At 33.2% G+C, this 20947-nt stretch overlaps 1 protein-coding gene across 1 annotated transcript; it reads right to left on the reverse strand.

Moving 5' to 3' along the window:
* Positions 1-812: 812 nt before the first annotated feature.
* Positions 813-19612, reverse strand: LOC147071679 (retinol dehydrogenase 12-like). Its single transcript, XM_085946495.1, has 2 exons — positions 19127-19612; positions 813-2424 (listed from the first exon to the last, which is right to left on the reverse strand). Exons 1-2 carry the CDS (start codon positions 19418-19420, stop codon positions 1669-1671), a joined length of 1050 nt encoding a protein of 349 aa, XP_085802621.1. The 5' UTR covers positions 19421-19612; the 3' UTR covers positions 813-1668.
* Positions 19613-20947: the final 1335 nt, after the last annotated feature.

Below are 20947 nucleotides of genomic sequence, written 5' to 3' on the forward strand. Positions count from 1 at the left end.
TGTTCTCAAAACTATTTTTAAGTTTGGGGTTGTCCATATATTACGTCACATGACGTATTTTTGTATTTTTATCCCTCCCCACTCCCAATTTTCACAGAACCCCTCACATGATTAAATTTCCCCCCTTCGTTGAAAATTATCAATTTCAGTATAATGTTGGTTTTACGATGTCACATTTTCTGCAATCCACCCCCTAAATAACTCAAGAATTATCAAATTACATCAGACCTCTTAAGGCGTAACGTCATAATATTATAATTATATGGATGTTCCAATCCTAGCTATTCATTATTCTATCTTATCTTCATTTTTTTAATGGTGAAATGGCCCGATCAGTTCAATCGGTTCAAGATTATAAGATCGACCTTGCAAAACAACTATCTTCAAAAATTATGATTGTTATATATTATGTACCTATAAGAGAACAAAAATAGTTCAGTTTCTATACAGATAAAATGTAGCATTATTACAATAAAATTAGATTATGTTTGCGGCCCACACATTTATAAAAAGAATATCGGAAATACAGTATAAACAAAAAAATTGGCCCACCTCCAGAACAGTATACGAGTATAAAAGTCAATCAGTAAGGTTTAATCGAAAATTAATGTAAGCAAATATACGTAATAAATAAATTATTTTTCTGAACTAATTGAAATTATTTCACATCAGCCAATAATGAAGTTACAAATAATAATGTAATGTAGAAACATGGACGCATATATTATTCTTTAAAGGGGACATGGGCTAATATACATTGGGGGCCCTGTTCATTAGTCCTAATCAGATACTAATCATCTTGCTTTTTTATTCACCAAAATACTTATTTCATCAAAACCTACCATTTTTAAGATAACATATTCTCATTAGAGCAAGTAACAAATTATAATCGATTTTAACCAATGGTGTTTCGTATACCTATAATTTGTAATGCGTGACAGTATGTATAGAAAACGACCTTCTGCCCAACTGATTTAAAGCACATTTTTTTTTGTATACCTACTGAAAACAATTTTCAGAGTGATTCAAACATCTGGAAAAGTACTTGAAACTGAGCTGCCACTTTCTAGATTTTAGATTTGAAGGGTTTTCAAACTTTTTAATAAGACCCCGAACCTGATTAGAGAATAACAATCAACAATTCATCATATTATGTAGATATTACACAGAAATACCAATATTATTGTATTTTTTGTAACAACGTATAAAAAGTCGGATATGTAATTTTACCACAGTTAACACTCGCTCATTCAAATGCTGCCACCCAAAAGGAAACGGAAACATTACATACATAATTTTGAAAAACACTTATAGTTATATAACCAATAGAAACAATCTTTTTGAAAAAAGTAAGACACCCCGGCAAGGAATCGAACCCTGCATTACCTCTATGCTACAAGCTGACATACATTTCACATGTGTTAAATAATTATAATGGTACATTTTTAAATCTTGTGAATTATTCGTTGAATAAAAGAAGTGGTTAGTTGGAAACATTACAATACAAATTCTGTGACGCGTCAAAAACAGTATAAAAGTGCTACTGTGGTGTATTTATTTTTATAAAACTATTTGTAATCCACCTAATCAATCTGACCCACTATTAAGCATATTATGTACTAAAATAAAGTTATTTAAGTTCACTAAAGGCAACCGTAGAATCATTTATTAAATAAATTCTTTACACAACAACTGATCATTAGCCATCGCCTTGCTCGAAGCTATTAAATCTTTGCTGACATCCCACAGCTGATCTTCAATATCTTTATTAAACTCGACCTTGGATTGATACGGCTTGCAATCTCTGAAGAACTTGTCCTCGCTGCCTTCGAGTGAAGCATCCGTAGCACAGTGGAGAACAGTCTGCGCTCCTTGCTTGGCAGTTCTCATTTTCGCAATCAATATCGGCGCCATAGGAATAAAGTGGTACCAGTGTATAGCCTTGCGGAACAGATTCGTATACGTAAATCCTGGACATACGGTAAACACGTCGATTTTAAAGTCTTTTGTGCGCTCTGACAGTCCTCGACCAAAGTAGACGTTCATTAATTTTGAATTATTATATCCAGGATTATTTTTTCCAGCTTTCTTGGTGCCGTTTTTCAGTTCTGCGATGGTGTTTGTAAGATTTATGTCGTCAAAGTCAATCTTTCCGGATTCGTGGAGTAGGGAAGACACGATGACAACTCGGCTCGGAGCAGCATTTTTGAGGAGCTCGATCAAAAGTTGAGTGAGTAAGAAGTGTCCTAAGTGATTGACTCCAAACTGGGACTCGAAGCCGTCTTTGGTTTTCTCATCCAAGTGCAGCGGCGTGTACACTCCGGCGTTGTCGATCAGGCAATCGAGTTTTGAGAAACCCGTTTTGACAAGCTCAGCGAAGGACTTTATTGACGCTATGGACGAAAGATCCAGTTCCATAATAATCTGGAAATTAAAGACGAGAATTATATAATAATCTTGCCTTCATATACTGGTAGTGTTAAACACTAAATGACTAAAAGTCAATAAAGCATAGTGCAGTAAAATCCACATTAAATTCTCGTCAGAAAAATTACATAGATTGTGTTTTTGTCAATTAATATGTGTTCAGGAAAAGGGTTTTGTAATCGATCAAAAGAAGAAACATTGCTCATATATGCAAAAAAAACTATATAGTTATCGTTAATGTATCGTTCTATAATCTAGATTCTAGACTCTAGAGTAGTGGTTCTCATGTGCGGCCCTGGTGGCTGGGGGTTTTGCTGCGGCCACCGGTGCTTATAGAATAATATTTCAAAAATGTATTTATTAAATTATGAAATTGGTTGAATACACATGACTTTTCTTAAATTTCTTTCCACGCTCAAATAATGATCTATAATGTGCTTTTGTGATGATATCATATTATGTGAAATAGTCCGTTTCTGAGAATAAAGTCAATTCAAAGAATTAGCAACAATTATTGTATTGTTGTATACTGTGAAAGATCATTCAGTGTAATGCACTTCATAAAAACAAATATCGAAGCCAGTTGAGAGTGATGTAAACTTATAACATATAATAAGCAGCCATGCGGCTCACATTGGAAAAACGGAGTATTGAGGAATTTCCATTTGCATTATTTTTAAATAAATAGATATTATGTACTGAAATGTTCGGTACTGTTCGGTTATCAGGAATACAGCGGAAAACACATTTTGAAAATAGCCGATAAACTGGATTATTTGTTAGGTTAACCTAACCTAACCTAACCCAACCTAACCTAAACTAACAAATAATCCAGTTCATCGGCTATTTTCAAAATGTGTTTTCCGCTGTATTCCTGATAACCGAACAGTACCAAATGTTCAAATGTCTTTTATTAAATGGACTTGTCTATAAAAAAATTGATCCATTTATTTAGTAAATGGATCAATGGGGGGGAAAAAAGATGTTTATGGGCACCGCATTCGAAGCCCACGATGGCCAAATGACTTCGTGGGTCCCAGGTTCGAATCCTGGGTCTGGCGAATACACATATTATTTTTCAATGTGTGTGGACCTAATAGGTTTAGCAAAATGGCTAACATCGATTTCTTGTAAAAACAAAACATCTGTTATTACAAACCTCCACTCTGTGGTGGCCCATTTTATGATATTCTAAGGATCGGATCAAAGGACATGATCAAAAAATAAATTTAAAAAAAAAACATAGGTACCTAGGTACATGTTTTTTGAATCGTATCTGTATATGTAGGTACTTACAACGTCAATAATTTGATAGTACAATAGAAATTTGGGAAAATAATTGTCCCTGTGGGTATAATGAGAATCTAACAATAATTCTTTATGTGAGCTAAATTCTTTTTATTCCGTAAACTTATGCCTAGGCTTGACGATTCTGACTAGTATAGCCATTTAATATTAATTACCTATAACAATGTCAATTCTTAGATCGCCGGGAGATAATCAATAAAATTTACAGTGCTAATATTATCCTACAATACGATAGGTTAACTAAATATTGTAAGTACAAAATCTTATAAACAATAATGATTATGATTTTACATTACATTGACCTGTCAACGATAATAATGATATGTATAATATTCATTGACATGTTTAGATTACCTTTATTTAACCCATAACAATCATAGCATAACAATTCCCAATAGTGGCGTGGCTACCTTATAGCAAGAGCTTTTCAAACTATCCTCGTAAAAGTTGAACATTGCTTAACTCTCGTTTCCAAAAATAAATCCGCTTTCTAATCGAGTGCCGAGGTGTAGAATGTAGATGTTGAATACCACTATCATATCATAACCAATAAGATTAATACTTACTAATGTGTGGTGTATATAATATAAATACTTACCTACAGAAGAAACTTATGTACCTTATATTTTCTCCAAAGCCCAATATATCTAACCACGCCACAGTAACGGGGAGACGAAGAGTGATAAATATTTAATTATGCACATAAATATTTAAATTTAAATATAGGTACCTACCAGTAGCGAAGGGTAGAGGTAGGCTGTTAAGATCCACCATGAATAGTGCACATTAAACTTTGTTAGTCATACGTATTTGTTTTTATTGAACTAAGAATACAATTTACAGATGGTATTGGTTAGTTTTTACATATCAATTAAACCCTGCCTACCCAAACCGTAATAGTTTTGGTATATTAAACTGTGCACACTTTTTCATTCATACTTATTCGAATTCTTTGGATTAATAATACATATTAGACATATTGTTGGTTCATTTTCTAAAGCCATTAAGCCCTGCCTAAGCCAAACAATAATAATTAAAAAATATTATTCTATCTATAAAATATCCAAAGTTATGTATGATTTAATTGTACAATTTTAGATATTTTATAGATAGACGAGTATTTTTTGACTATTATCTATAATGGTTCAGTTTTCGCAGGGTTCAACTGAATTTTAAAAACTAACCAATACCATCTGTAAATTGAAGTCTTATTTTAAAGAAAACAAATACGCGTGACTGATAAAGTTTAGTGTGCACTATTTATGACGAATATTAAAAGCCTACGTCCACCCTTCGCCACTGGTACCTGCAGCGAAATCTAATTTCATGGAGCTTTATAAAAAAATGTCCTTCAAACACCACGAGCCGCAATACAATGCTTTGTAGTTCATAACAAACTTAACCAGTTTGACATGTGAAAATCTACAACATTTATGTTTTTTTTTAAATACACGTGCCACTGGTTGATTGCTCCCAATTTCTGATGTTATTTACTGTCAATTAATAATTATAATTCTACAGCGTAAAATCACGCGCCAAAGCAGTGCAGTTATTATTTAAAATGTACCATAACACTATTTTTACTTTACAACTATCCCATTTATTATTCTATGATTAGAAATGGCAATATCATCATTTTGTAAAGTAATGAAAATGATACATATAATAACTGTCCACACTATTAATTATCGTGGGTAGGTATTGTGTTTTAGTTTGACAAGTGCGAAAGAAATGTTATCACTAAGCTACAGTGGCGAAGGGTAGAGGTGGGCTGTTAAGATCCGCCATAAATGGTGCATACTAAACTTTGTCAGTCATACGTGTTTGTTTTTATTGAACTAAGACTAATTACTTACAGATCGTCAGCTGAATGCAGAACTATTCTAACTCACATTTGAAATATTTTGCAGAAGAGTTTTTTGAAACAGCCTATTTATTATTTATATGAACAAGTGTATGCACCATTTTTTCATCAATAATCCTACAAGATATAATGCATCCATTTATCCATAAAGATAATAAATAATTTTAGTAAGTTGTTTCAAAAAACTCTCTCCTCAAAAATTTTAAATGTAAGTTAGAATAGTTCTGCATTCAGCTGACGAATGGTGTTGGTTAAAATTAAATTAAACCCTGCGAAACCAAGCCATAATAGACAATAGTCTAAAAATACTCGTCTATATATAAAATATCTAGAATTATGCAATTAAATCATACATAACTTTGAATATTTTATATATAGAATAATATTTATTATATATTATAGTTTGGTTAGGCAGGGCTTGATCAATTTTTAAAAATGAGCCAAAACTATGTGTATATTTATTCCAAATCCAACGAAATCAAATAAGTATGAATGAAAAAATGTGCACAATTTTGTAGTATCGCCCAAAATATACCAAAACTATTATGGTTTGGTTTAGGCAGGGTTTAATTGGTTTTTAAAAACTAACCAATACCATCTGTAAATTGTAATCTTAGTTCAATAAAAACAACTATGTATGACTAATAAAATTCAATGTGCACTGATTATGGCGGATCTTAACAGCCTACCTCTACCCTTCGCTACTGCTAAGCTGTAAATAAAATAATGTCCACAAATTGTGCAACAAATTGACATAAGTACGTAATAAGTCTGTGAGCGAGAGAAAATTGAGATAAGTATGAAAAAACAATAAATAATATGCCAAATAATTAACAATAATACATAAATATGCATAAGGAATTATTAATAAATTGGACGTAGAAACATCGTAATTCACATTCAAATTTTTGGCTCTCTTGAAAGAGTTTGAAAATTAGTAATTTTAATGTATCTTTTTTAGATTTCCTTTAGCGCAAGATTAAGACAATTACACATTAAGGCAGCGGTTTCCAACCTGGGAGGCGCGCCTCCCAGGGGAGGCGCGATCTATTGCCAGGGGAGGCGCCAAAATTTTTGAATAAATTATTTTTTATACCATAATATCTACAAATAAATAAAAGTTCATATCTTAACGTAACAGTAAAAATTCAGTGCATGAATGTTTATTTTAATATATAATAAATATATTTAAATCCTATTAAAAAAATATTTGGAGCGGAGAAATTTAAAAATGGCGCTTTTGCAAACGCTCTGGGGCTCTATGTTAGAACTTGCGAGTGCAAGCTTCCCGGTCGAGATGACGTCATATGACATCATTATGACGTACTACCGGAGTGATAATAGCATTCGAGAAAATAGCGAGTGGTCAGACAGCGGCGCTATTCATTGTCACCATACACATATAGGTGTATGATAATAATATTTTCTATGGTTATTCTGTGCGCGGTCGGCATGCCTCGAGCGTGACGACACAATTACGTCATCTCGTCTGGTGCCACACGAGACGAGAGTTAGGTTAGGTTAGGTTAGGTTAGGTTTTCCTAACTCTCGTCTCGTGTGGCACCAGACGAGATGACGTAATTGTGTCGTCACGCTCGAGGCATGCCGACCGCGCACAGAATAACCATAGAAAATATTATTATCATACACCTATATGTGTATGGTGACAATGAATAGCGCCGCTGTCTGACCACTCGCTATTTTCTCGAATGCTATTATCACTCCGGTAGTACGTCATAATGATGTCATATGACGTCATCTCGACCGGGAAGCTTACACTCGCAAGTTCTAACATAGAGCCCCTGTTTCGGTAATGCACAAAACGACCGCTGGTTGCATGAAAACAATAACCTTAAATTTAAATGTCACTCGTAGCTAAAGTGTCAACTGAAGCGTGTAGGCAGGGTGTGATATTTTTTTTTTAAATGGTTTTTGACGTGATTTCTTTAATATAATATAACAATAATACATGTCTCCACATTTAAATGATTTCTACGCCAGATATATTGAAGCAAACAAAAATCTATTTCCTGAGTTCTTGGTTAGTTTGCTAATGCATTTTTCATATAATTTTATTAATAGTACAAAAAGTCGCCTGCGGCGCTGCTTTGTTTCAGGGCTATTAAATATTTTTAATATATGGGTGAAAGATCCTGGCCTGTGGGCCCTATTCACTATGTGGAGCTCATGATAGAATCCATTAATTTTTGTCAATGAACGATGATGAATTTGGTTGACTTCTTTTAAAATTTATTGTGGTAATAAACAAGCTCATTCGTCGCATGAAAAAAAAAATAATTAAAAAATGAATTTGATATAAGTAAGTAGTAAAAACTTGTGTGTTAAAAAAGTGTCTGTATTATTTAATGAAATAAAGGGGGGGAGGCGCCAAGACTAGATTTTTTTTAAAGGGAGGCGTAGTAACATAAAGGTTGGAGACCACTGCATTAAGGTGACAGTTGCCCACAATTGCAAAGTATCACCTATACCAGGGTTGCCGAACCTTTTTATGTACGCGTTATGACGTGCCGAGCAGTTTTTCAGGGAGGAAAAATAGTTTGTAAAATTTCTATTTAAAAAAAAATGATGATGTTCTAGATCAGGGGGGGGCAAGCTGCAGCCCGCCGGGTATTTTTTTGCGGCCCGCCATCATTAATTGTACTTCTGATTACGAATAACTTTTTTATAATTTTTTAAAAAATATTGACAAAAGATTAAAATTTGAAGAATTTGTTATTTTGTAAATGTTTTATCTCAGTACGTCTTCCTTGCGTCTCGTCTCACACTATGTAACCACTATTTTCTACGTTGAACATCGATTTCAATAGATATTGATAGTGTTCCGACAGAGCTACAACTTGAGATTATTGATCTGCAGTGTGACACTGATTTAAGAGAATTGCATCGTCGTGAAGAAATCTCCAAATTTTACAATGCCCTTAATTCAGACAAATTCGACCAACTTAAAGATTATGCAAGAAAAATGTTCGTTATTTTCGGATCAACCTATATAAATATAATGTGAACAAACATTTTCGATCATGAACCACAATAAAAATTCTTTACGATCAAATATCTCCGATGCCCATTTACAAGCAGTTTTGAGAATATCAACTACAAAATTAACACCTGAATTTTAAAAAAATGTTCGAAAATGTACAACAGTTTCATTCTTTTCATAGCACACACATATAGATTTATCACTTTTTAAATTATACTTTACATTTCGGTCCACCAATTTTGAAACTGTCTGCCAGAATAATTATTACTACTAGCATCACGAAGTTTTTGTTTCTTATTTGGTGAAATCATTTTTTTGAGGCTAGAATGAGATTGTTTGTTAATGCATTAATTAATAATATGCTTCTTTACGCACAAATTGACACCAGAATTGCTCCGATTAGATGAGGCATTCTCTCGCTACAGTGGTATCAAGCATTGTAAATCGAGCAAATGTAGATGTTCGCGGTGCGGCATCGCCCGTCGCCTGATGAGGTTAGTGCGATAATATTATATGTGACGCATAACCATGGCCCCCACATCCTGAAAAGGGCCCCCAGGCTAGGATGTTTGGCGGGCCCCCTTACCTATCACTAAAGGTAAAAGCAGTGTGACGCGCTACATTAGCATTTTCCATGGTGTACGCGGTAAAATTAAGGTGTATTTTTAGCGATTTTTTGTATTTTTAATATGTACCTACATCCATTTGAATTATGGAGTTGTCAAGAAAGTATCGGCACACAGTTAAAAATTGCATCGTACAATCAAATATTTAAATTATTAATAATTATTGAAGTAAAATAGCGCGCAGGCGACTTTTTTTTATTAGAGCAAATTTGTGGTCTGTGTTTATCTCACTCATCTGGTCGACTCGTCACGTCGGCCCCTTCCCGAGCCCGGGCCCCTAGGCTAGAGGCCTGTTAGCCCCCACTTGTGAGGGCCATGCGCATAACACCTAAGGACCGACCTATGTAATTATATATTTACATTAAACGTAATGCTTAAGTATTCTTAAAGAGTATTTGCCTGCTATTTTTTATACAATGCGATCTGTCATTTATTATTATTAGGTATTTTTTTACTCTTCACAACGCGTGCCATGCAAAATCATCTCACGTGCCACTGGTGGCATGCGTGGCATAGGTTCGCCACCACTGAGGTGTGTATACCTACGTTGGCCTTTTGTCTTATATTTTAGAGAACAGTCTTTTATTTGAGCGCGGTGTCATTTAGACACAAATTAATTTCATTTTGGAAAACCTACATTTGTTCATCTGGAGAAAAAAACCGTCGTGTCATTGGTAAGAAGAGGTTTTATTGGGAAGAAAAGTCGCTTGGATGGGAAAAAATGTGATGAAAACCTAAAAAAAGCTCTTGACTTTTGAACAGTAAGTAGGGAAAACTTTTTAATTAACCTACATGAAAATATAACGGTATCCTGTATTTACGAAAACAATGTATGGACAAACCATATGCGGTATAGATAAGTGCAGAGCACGAAATGGATCGGAACGCACCGGATCCACAGCTCCGGTTCGTGAAAACCTCGAGACTACCGATCTGTCTCGTGGACAAATCAAAAATGGCGCTCCGGTTCGTAAATTAATTTACATTTTTAATAAGTATTAAATAATAAACTTGACATGTACACACATATTTCTACAAACACAAACAATAATAAGATTTTGTGTTGTTTTGTTACAAAGCTTTTAGACGATCGTAATATAATATTTGTGTTTAGTAGTCTAGGATTCGCCATCCAATATCTTCACTGTCTGTGGGTATAGTAATAATTACTAATTGAATTAACGATCGTACAAACTATACAGCAGTAACATCCCGCGGGATAAACAAGCCGTGCACTTCTTATATGCCGCAGATAAAGGTAAGTTATAAAATATCTTTGACAGCATATTTTGTAAAAATAAGTTTTTTTTTCGCCAGCGGCGCTGAAAAACGTTGCCTACCCAAATATTAGTAGTAGTGCGTATCAGATGTCTAAAGACTATTTTTGCATTTGTCAGTCTAAGGTAGATAGCGAGGGTATACTGACAGAAAGCATTAACTCATTAAAACAAGTTCTGAGATAATCGCAAAAAGGACTTATTTTTTTTTCAAAGCGTTCTTCCACGTAGACTTTTTTATGATTTAAAAACATTTTTTCTACATTATAAAGACTAACGTTTATGGCAAACACAATATACGACATGTATTTTGTATACGCAGAACGCATTAGGTCATAATGATGCTTTCTATCAGAATAAAAAAATAACAATATGATTGAATAATGTTTCTATTTTCTCACCATTATATCCTATGCCTTTGTGCGTAGAGCGTAAAATTATGTACATTTTGGCATTTGAAACAGAAAAACAGCGAAAACTGAAATAATGCGTTCTGTCAGTATACCCTCGATAGGTAGGTAGGTATATAAGTAATATACTAAAATAACTCGCACACTTGCGGAAAATTATCGAGAAATCCGGTTGATAATTTTTTCTATCTCGAACGCTGCATAAGTGTCCTGTGAAAAAAATATAGTTGACAATAATATTTATTTCTACCAAATGCAATGTCATTGACCAAATGTCCAAGAAATTGTAGAAAGTACGTAAACTTTTCCACACTTTTTACACTAAATTGCGATATATACCTACTTACTAGAAAAAATCTACTTTTGAATAATCTTAGTCCATACCAGCTCAACTTGGGTTCCACTAAAATTGTCATAATACGATAATAATTAATAAAATAAATAAAATAATTAATAGCAACACATCAGTGGGTATTTTTCAAAATAAATTAAATCTAAAGGACTGTTCTCTTAAATACGTAATGGTCGGATGGTTACCGTAACATAGAGGGACATAGTTTAGGTACGTACTTACTCATATTATTTTTAAACGCGATGTTTACAATCAAACACAGATAGATAGACTCTGACGCGAGAATATTTACGAATGCTGTAGATTGTAGAAAGACAGAAAAATATACACATTTATATTTCCTGCCACGTGCCACGTCTGTTTTAAGACATGCATTTTTGTTTACGTAATATTTTAATTTCTATCGTACTAGGATTCAACAACGGCTACTTTCCAGAAGATAAAATTCCAATTTTATAAACTTGAATTGTAATCACTGTGTGAATCACTAGGTATAATGGAATTATTTTTTTATTCTTGAAATGTGTGTAAGTATAATAATATTATGTAGCTACATATTATTTAATTCTCTTTATTTGTAGGTATTCGTCTTCAATTTAGTTCAATATAAATTGGCAACATCAATCTGAAACAAGCCTATTAGTTAGTATGATCAAGCGTTTTCACGTAGAACTACGTATGTGTGTTGATGAATGATATCCAAAGCCACTAGCCACCCGGTAATGATATCCAAAAAAGTATTGCATCAAAATCGCATGTAACTTTTGAATAAATAAACATAGCGAAACGGATTATACCACTATGTGACAAATGAATGGTAAGAATTTAGGCTGCGAGCACACGGCAAAGCGAAGTTTCGGATTCATCCGCCAAACGACGTTTGCGTTTTATTTGCGTTTTATTTGCGAGCCGATTGCGTTTTAAATGCGTGTCAAATGCGTCAAAATTTCGACAATGCTGTCCAAGAGAAAACACGGTTTTCAAGGGGATTCATAAACGCCTTTTTTTGAAACTGCACCCTGCTGCGAGAGTATTTATCTTTCATTACAGTGGCGTACAAGGGTAAATAAATCAATATAAAATCAGTACGTAATATTGCATTATACCTACATTTATTTTCCCACTATTGCTTCTTTTGGAGCTGGACTGTTTTATATCGAAAGCGTTTTGAAAATTACCTATTGTTGAGCCTATTATATACCATCATCATCAATACTATCGACCGAGGGTACTTGATGGAGTTTGAATTTAAATTCTAATTGATTTAAGTTTTGTACTATTATTATTTATTAATACAATAAAAAAAGATTATAAGTTAATACACGAAGAAAGGGTAAAAACCTTATTACCTAGATACCTACTAAGTAAAGGATTAAGTACAAAAACATAATATTTTGAATAATTTGAATATTTGCAGTATTCTAAAAACCTGTTGTAAATACTATTAATACATTCGGTAGGTAAGCAGTTTTACAAAATATAATAAAAAGTTGTGACACAGCACAGCTATGAGAAGAAGTATTTCACGAGAAGAAAGGCTCGCCATATCTATACGGTAAACTAAACTATTATTATTTATTTTGTAGTATGTACTTATTTAATTAATTTTTTTATTAGTTGACACTGTCATCTTCTATAGATACACTAAAATGGAAACGGGTACTAATAATAATATATTGAAGTGAGAATAATGAATACCCACCTACTACTATTGATAGGTATGTGCTTGTGTACTTGTATCGGTACAAGTATATTTATATTAATTATTGTTTTTTTGTTATAATATATTAGTTGCGATTAATTGACAATAAAATTTTGATAATTTATCTATTTAGCCGCTACAGTACCATATTATTCAATTACATATTCAAAAAAAGTTGGTAGTTATGAATTCAAAACACCTTTCATAAAAAATAGATTGAAATATTAGTAGGTACACTAACACGAAATTACCTGATATAGTCTCATTACAATAGCTATCTTTTTAATATGTAGCTATTGAATTCTAAGCAATAATATTCTATTGGAAATATGAACAGATTTTAAGGGGAGATATTTCAAATGTTTATGAATAATATGTTTTAAATGTTTATTTAATAAAAGATACAATAGGTATAATAATATATTACATTGTTCTAACAAATTATATACAAAAACCCTATAAAATATTTTAATTAAATTATATCTGTTTTCCCCATTGCATTAACGCCACTGTGAAATTCTTGATGACACTAAAGGAAGATTTTTTAAATTTTTTCGGACTAAAGTAATAAATTATGTCATACAATATGTGCCTTATTGTGTTCGCCAACTTATAGCTATTATGGATATTAGTACTTTTTGTTTTCACCGTTAGTGTTATTATGTAAGAATTTATTTATTGCACTATCCGAAGAATTAAAAAAAACCTTTTTTTTGTCGCCAGTGGCGAACTAAGATAAATAAAATATAAAAATATAATATGTAAACATTACCTACATAATTATTAAGTACTTATTTCTTTTTTACCATTTTACCTATATTTATTTTTTCCACTATTGCTTGATTTGGAATAGAATTCTGTTATATTATATCGAAAGCGTTTTTTAATTTGATGATATTTTCATAGTGTAGAAATTATTTTTAATGACTTTCATGCGGATTTTTGTTAGCTATACGCAAATGCAGACATAGTCCAAATAAGCATTAATCATTCAAGTGAATCTTTCTGGTTGCAAACAATTCATCATGACTTCGACAACAATAACAATACAGAACATGATAAAACAGAACAGCCAGGTTTTCTCCAGGTGTTCTGTTTTGTCATGTTCTGTTTTGTCACTGTCCTGTTTTGTCATGGAACCGACTGAGATTTAACATTCTTCATATTATTATATATGACAATGTGCTAGGTGCAGATTGCGTAGGCTTAAACCTTTACATTATACCCAAGTTTTTAATGAAAAATACCCACTCATCTGGTCATGAGTTTGTCATTGGTAAATAAAATTTATTAGGCCTTTCTGAACATAATTATGTGGTTAATCAGTAATATTTCTTAATACGCGCCCCCATAAATTTCAGCTTTCAAAAGTTCGGTCCTGGCCTAAATGGGAAGATTTAAAAGAACATGTGGTAGGTAGTATATTCATGGCACGTATTGCATGACATAATTAATTACTCCATTGCTTCAGTGGCGTTCATGCAATGTAGAGCAACAGATATAATTTAATTAAAATATTTTATAGATTTTACTGTAGCGGGTGAATAGATAAATTATCTAAATTTTGTTATCAATTAATCGCAAATAATATATTATAACACGAAAACAATAATTAATATAAATATACATGTACCTACACAAGTACACAGGAACATACCTATCGATAGTAGTAGGAAGGTATTCATTATTCTCACTTCAATATGTTATTATTGGCACCCGTTTCCATTTTAGTGTATCTATAGAAGATAAAAGTGTCAACTAATAAAAAAAATAATTAAAGAAGTACATACTTACTACAAAATAAATAATAATGGTTTAGTTTACCTTATAGTTATGGCGAGCCTTCACGCTTAAAAACAGATTTAATTTAATAAAAATATTTTATAGATTCGATACCTACATAAAGATTCTACTACTAAAACGGAGGCATGATTCTATTAAAGATACATACTTATTTAATATCGAATATAACCAAATGCATACCTACTTGTATTCTTCCCAAAAGAATGGTGTTATTTTAAATATGTATTTCATATAATATGAATAGGTAGGTGGGTAATTCAATACGTATCTATAGGTACTTATATAAATATTTTCGGTATAGGTATATAGGTATTCATCAAAAATTATTTAAATTTGCATATTACGAACTATACCTTAACATTGTTTATTCGTTTTTTTTTTATTTAGTGAGTAGTTACAGTTGGTGACATCTCTCATTAGTTAATATTATTAAACTCCCAACATATTGCACAACGAGAAAACTATTGTTTACGAGAAATGACATTTAAATACGCTTACCTACCGAATTTATTAATCGTATTTACAACGGGTTTTTTTAGAAACACTGCAAATATTCAAATTATTCAAAATATTATGTTTTTATACTTCATCATTTACTTAGTAGGTATCTAGGTAATAAGGTTTTTACCCTTTCTTCGTGTATTAACTTATAATCTTTTTTTATTGTATTAATAAATAATAATAGTACAAAACTTAAATCAATTAGAATTTAAATTCAAATTCCATCAAGTACCCTCGGTTGATAGTATTGATGATGGTATACCTACTAATATTTCAATCTATTTTTTATGAAAGGTGTTTTGAATTCATAACCACCAACTTTTTTTGAATATGTAATTGAATAATATGGTACTGTAGCGGCTAAATAGATAAATTATCAAAATTTTATTGTCAATTAATCGCAACTAATATATTATAACAAAAAAACAATAATTAATATAAATATACTTGTACCGATACAAGTACACAAGCACATACCTATCAATAGTAGTAGGTGGGTATTCATTATTCTCACTTCAATATATTATTATTAGTACCCGTTTCCATTTTAGTGTATCTATAGAAGATGACAGTGTCAACTAATAAAAAAATTAATTAAATAAGTACATACTACAAAATAAATAATAATAGTTTAGTTTACCGTATAGATATGGCGAGCCTTTCTTCTCGTGAAATACTTCTTCTCATAGCTGTGCTGTGTCACAACTTTTTATTATATTTTGTAAAACTGCTTACCTACCGAATGTATTAATAGTATTTACAACAGGTTTTTAGAATACTGCAAATATTCAAATTATTCAAAATATTATGTTTTTGTACTTAATCCTTTACTTAGTAGGTATCTAGGTAATAAGGTTTTTACCCTTTCTTCGTGTATTAACTTATAATCTTTTTTTATTGTATTAATAAATAATAATAGTACAAAACTTAAATCAATTAGAATTTAAATTCAAACTCCATCAAGTACCCTCGGTCGATAGTATTGATGATGATGGTATATAATAGGCTCAACAATAGGTAATTTTCAAAACGCTTTCGATATAAAACAGTCCAGCTCCAAAAGAAGCAATAGTGGGAAAATAAATGTAGGTATAATGCAATATTACGTACTGATTTTATATTGATTTATTTACCCTTGTACGCCACTGTAATGAAAGATAAATACTCTCGCAGCAGGGTGCAGTTTCAAAAAAAGGCGTTTATGAATCCCCTTGAAAACCGTGTTTTCTCTTGGACAGCATTGTCGAAATTTTGACGCATTTGACACGCATTTAAAACGCAATCGGCTCGCAAATAAAACGCAAATAAAACGCAAACGTCGTTTGGCGGATGAATCCGAAACTTCGCTTTGCCGTGTGCTCGCAGCCTAGTGGACGTTGTTTTATGAGTTTTTAAGATAGGGTATATCAACCTAGTTCACTCTGTGTGCTTTTATTTTTCTTATATTTTTTTCGACCATGTCCGATCCTAATAAGATCATATGGGCCTCCACAGAGTGGAGGTTTGTATTAACAGATTTTGTTTTTACGAGAAATGGATGTCAGCCACTTGCTCAACCTAAGGTCCATACTGTGACTGATACACAAATTGAAAAACAATATGTGCACTTGCCAGACCCAGGATTCGAACCTGGGACCCACGGAGTTATAGGCCGACGCTTAAGCCGCGCGGCCATCCTGGGTGTTATTATTAATTTTATTATTGCATTATTTACTCATATTACCTTGTATTTTTATTTGAAAATTGTTAACACTTACTTTATGTCACATCGTGAATGGCATGTCATGTAATTATGTAAATAAACAAGTCGGACTCGTAAGGCCGGCGTGACGGGTGGGTAATAACACTAATAACAGTCCTCGATAACTGCGTTCCAACGGTCCTTTTATACGCATAACTTCGTGAGATCTCAACCGATTAGGATGTTAACGCTGTACTTCTTTGTAAACATTAATTAATTTAATAAACAAAACCTATTTTCTTTCGCTATTTTCGTCCACAGTCTCGATGACAAACGTAACTCTACATCGATAAATTCACGTCGACAAAGTCAGTTCGCTAGTGAACCACTGAAACTTTCTTTGTAATAATATACAATGCAGAGACTTGTACTCTAACGGCTCGTCTTAAGCCGCGTTGACATGGTCCAAGTACAATCCAAGTACACTTGGACCGAGTGCCACCCAAGCGCACTCGTATGAGACATCTTCATACTAATGATTCCTATCCAAGCTACTTGGACCACGTCCTACTCATCCAAGCTAGCTTGGATAGGAATAATTAGTATGAAGCTGTCGCTAGGATGGCACTCGGTCCAAGTGTACTTGGATCGTACTTGGACCGTGTCAACGCGGCTTTACGTGAGCGGCGCGCGCAACTCAAACGTATAACCGTCTAAACGTACAACCAAAAAAAGGCTGTTTACGAAGATTTTCACACACGGTTATACGTTTGAATTGGCGTACCGCTCAACGCTTCGCGCGACTTCGCCCACGTAAAACGCCCCGTTAACCTCTTATAAAGAGTATGTCCTGACCAGGGAACTCAGAAATAATGGGAACTGAAATACATAACGGGTAAGGCGATAGCAGGTAACCGACTCGAGTAAGGAAGAATCCGGGTTAAACTTTCACACGTGTTAAGAATACGTTTTACGTCGAATACTAAAAACTGCTCTCGGTTTAGGCATTTACGCTCATTTAATGTTGGTGTATTATACACACTTGTACGTGCATAATGGGTGCTTCATTTTCGTAGGACACTCACACATTCAAAAGCCTGCTTCACCATGCGGCGTATTGAATATTGCCTATCGGTATTCTATTTATTATCTGTTCTGTGCTCCTGAATAACTTTTTTTTCACACGTCTACATAATACGTAGTGCATGAATCCATGATTGATATGGTAACAAAGATAGACAAGATTCGTGTAACAGCAAAATATATTGCATAATTGTGTAATTAGAATGCAATGATATCTGAATGTGACGGTTTTTGGTACGTCGAGGTTTGTGGACCCCTTTGTGAAAATTTAAATGTACGAGAAAAGCGACTGGTTATTAAAACTATAAGTACCAATATTATGTTACGAGGAATTATTATATTCCTAATTTCATTTATTACACGCAAGATTGTTAAAAAAATTTGGAAATCTTGATATTTTGAACTAAGTAAATAATTGGAATCTGGGCCGAAAACCGATAGAATAAAATAGAGTATAATGTGCCTAATGTAAAAAAAACTTAAACCCTGACGGCTAAACGTATTAAACATGGAACATGCTTTGCCAAATTCGAAAGAAAATTTATTTGTCAAAGTATTCAAATACTTTTACTTTTCTGAAAATAATGTAATTACAACAATAAAACTGAAGAAGTAATGATAACAGACAAATAATACGTCGCACAGAATGTAGGCTACTGACCATAGATAAGGATAAACTACTGAACGTAAAATGAAAATAATCGGCGCGCGTAAGTAATCGGGGCGGGCTGCGCGTCTATAGTTGTTCAATGTGTATTTTTCGTAACGTTTTTGCGTCGGAGATCATGAGTAAAACATGTTCCATGTTAAAATATTCACAAAATTTTGCACTATTGTATTGATGTCTAATGTAACGTTTCCTGTATATTTGCGCTGATGTGATGAAGTGACCAAGAAACCACTTTCATTTCATGAATTGCGAGAATTTAAAAACATCTAAACTCACATTAGGGGTGAAAATCGTGTCCCTATGGCACCAATATTTAAACTTTAAATGTATGCAGACAAGCATTTGAAATACGCAGTAATATAATTACGTGGTTAAGTATTCTTACGTGGTTAAGTTAAATGTTAGATATCTTTTCTCTTACCATTTCGCCGCCGGTTTTTTGACATCTTCGAATATCATCGACCACCTTTCTAGTCGCTTCCACATTGCGGCAAGCAAAAATAACTCTGGCATTTCGTTTCACGAGAGCTTTCGCCGTCTCCAAGCCGATACCACTATTAGCTCCTGTAATTAAATACGTCTTCCCTCTCAGAGAATGCGTACTCTTACAATGCCCCCATATTTTATCCAAATATCTTCGATAAAGTCCGATACATGCCACTAATGGTATCACTACACAGCCGGCTTTTACGAGCAATGTCAACTCGTAACCCATTTTTGATTAAGAAACTAAATAGTTTATTGAATAAAATCTTCACACAGTTACAGGGATTTTTGCGTAATTACTGATGTTAGATTTTTAAGGCGATATTTTTTACGAACTTTACTATCTGACTGACAGACAACTCATGTTACATAACACGGGTTGATCTTGATGTTATTTTTGTCTACAATTTTTGATCTGTACATGGTCGTGTTGGTATCACTGGTAGTCGGACATAGACAAGTTCAAGTATACGTTCTTGATAGCGTATTCTAGCTACGCCTGTATAGGTAAATCGTTTTACAGTGGCACTATGGGTACGGCAAATGCGGTTTGCAGTTGTAGTAGTATTGTTTGCTAGCATTGAACAGGCTTGTCGCAAGCAATTCAATAAATGCGCGAATCACCTATGGTGCCACTGTAGAATGATTTACCTATGCACATGCATGGAATTATGTTCTGTCGGCAATTGTGCTTATTTAAACTGTCATGACAATAACTGTTTACACGTAAAAGTGCTGACTGTCTCTCCAATCTCATTCTTCAGCGAAACGCGAGGTTGTCATTTCATCGCTGTAGATTGGTTTGTCGAATAGACCAAATGTCAAATGTTCAGGAGACGAAATACAAATGTCATTATCCTATATTAAAATAAATGGAGGTACCTATTTAAATTGTTGTTTTTACAGCATATGAATGCTGTATTCATTACAATGTAATTTAAAGAAAATAATACCTAGTTCTGATCCATTTAAATACAAAAAATCATTCTGCATTAAAAGGTCGATGTCGACAAAAACGGGTATTCGACAAACCAATCCTTAAGCGACGATTTTATACTACTATCTGACAGGTCGTATTGACATTTTACCGGCATGTTCGCCCCTATCGCTCTACTGCGCAGGTGAAGATCAAAAATAATCTCAATAAATCATTGGAATCTTCAAATCTTGTTTGATTTATGCACGCAATCTTGCCAACTGCAGGATAATAAATGTTTCCCCATACATCCATGCATGTGTAAACGGGGTATTACTATAGTACAGACCTACAAAATTATCTAAAAAATGGATAGGGGAGCCACTGTCGAAAACTACCCAAGACTCACAACACTGGAGAGAATCTGACATTCGATTGACGTTTTCAAAATGGCGTCCATATGGTAGTTCGTAGTTCCATTTTTGACCGTTCTTTAGATAAATTTTGCAGGACTGTAATATAATAATTACTGTATTTGTACTATTATATTTATGTGTTGCGTTCTATATACGGTAATTTCAGCATCTACAAACCATAATTTCGTTTGAAATAGGTAGGTACTTTATTTTTCAATTTTACTATAAAATTGGCGAATCGAGAATAAAATTGAGAAGTTTAATTGGGAACATAATTTTTATCAGTCACTCGCATTTGTCGATTTTGATCCGGAATAGAATTTTTAAGTTACCGGTTTATAAAAAATGTGAATTTGAGAAATTTTGTTTCAAAACGAAATTAAGTGCTTTTTACCTCTTTTGACAACTTCTTTTTCGTCTTACC

This window comes from Rhyacophila brunnea, unplaced genomic scaffold, assembly GCF_057557595.1.
Source record: "Rhyacophila brunnea isolate RB1 unplaced genomic scaffold, BYU_Rbru_1.0 scaffold_2, whole genome shotgun sequence".
In the NCBI taxonomy this organism is placed as follows: domain Eukaryota; kingdom Metazoa; phylum Arthropoda; class Insecta; order Trichoptera; family Rhyacophilidae; genus Rhyacophila; species Rhyacophila brunnea.

Bases quoted from the DNA above. Each gene is read 5' to 3' on its own strand.
- LOC147071679 (XM_085946495.1), bottom strand. From the start codon at position 19,420: ATGGGTTACGAGTTGACATTGCTCGTAAAAGCCGGCTGTGTAGTGATA. The intron at 2,425-19,126 runs GTAAGAGAAAAG...TTTAATTTCCAG, and splicing joins AAAAAACCGGCGGCGAAATG to ATTATTATGGAACTGGATCT.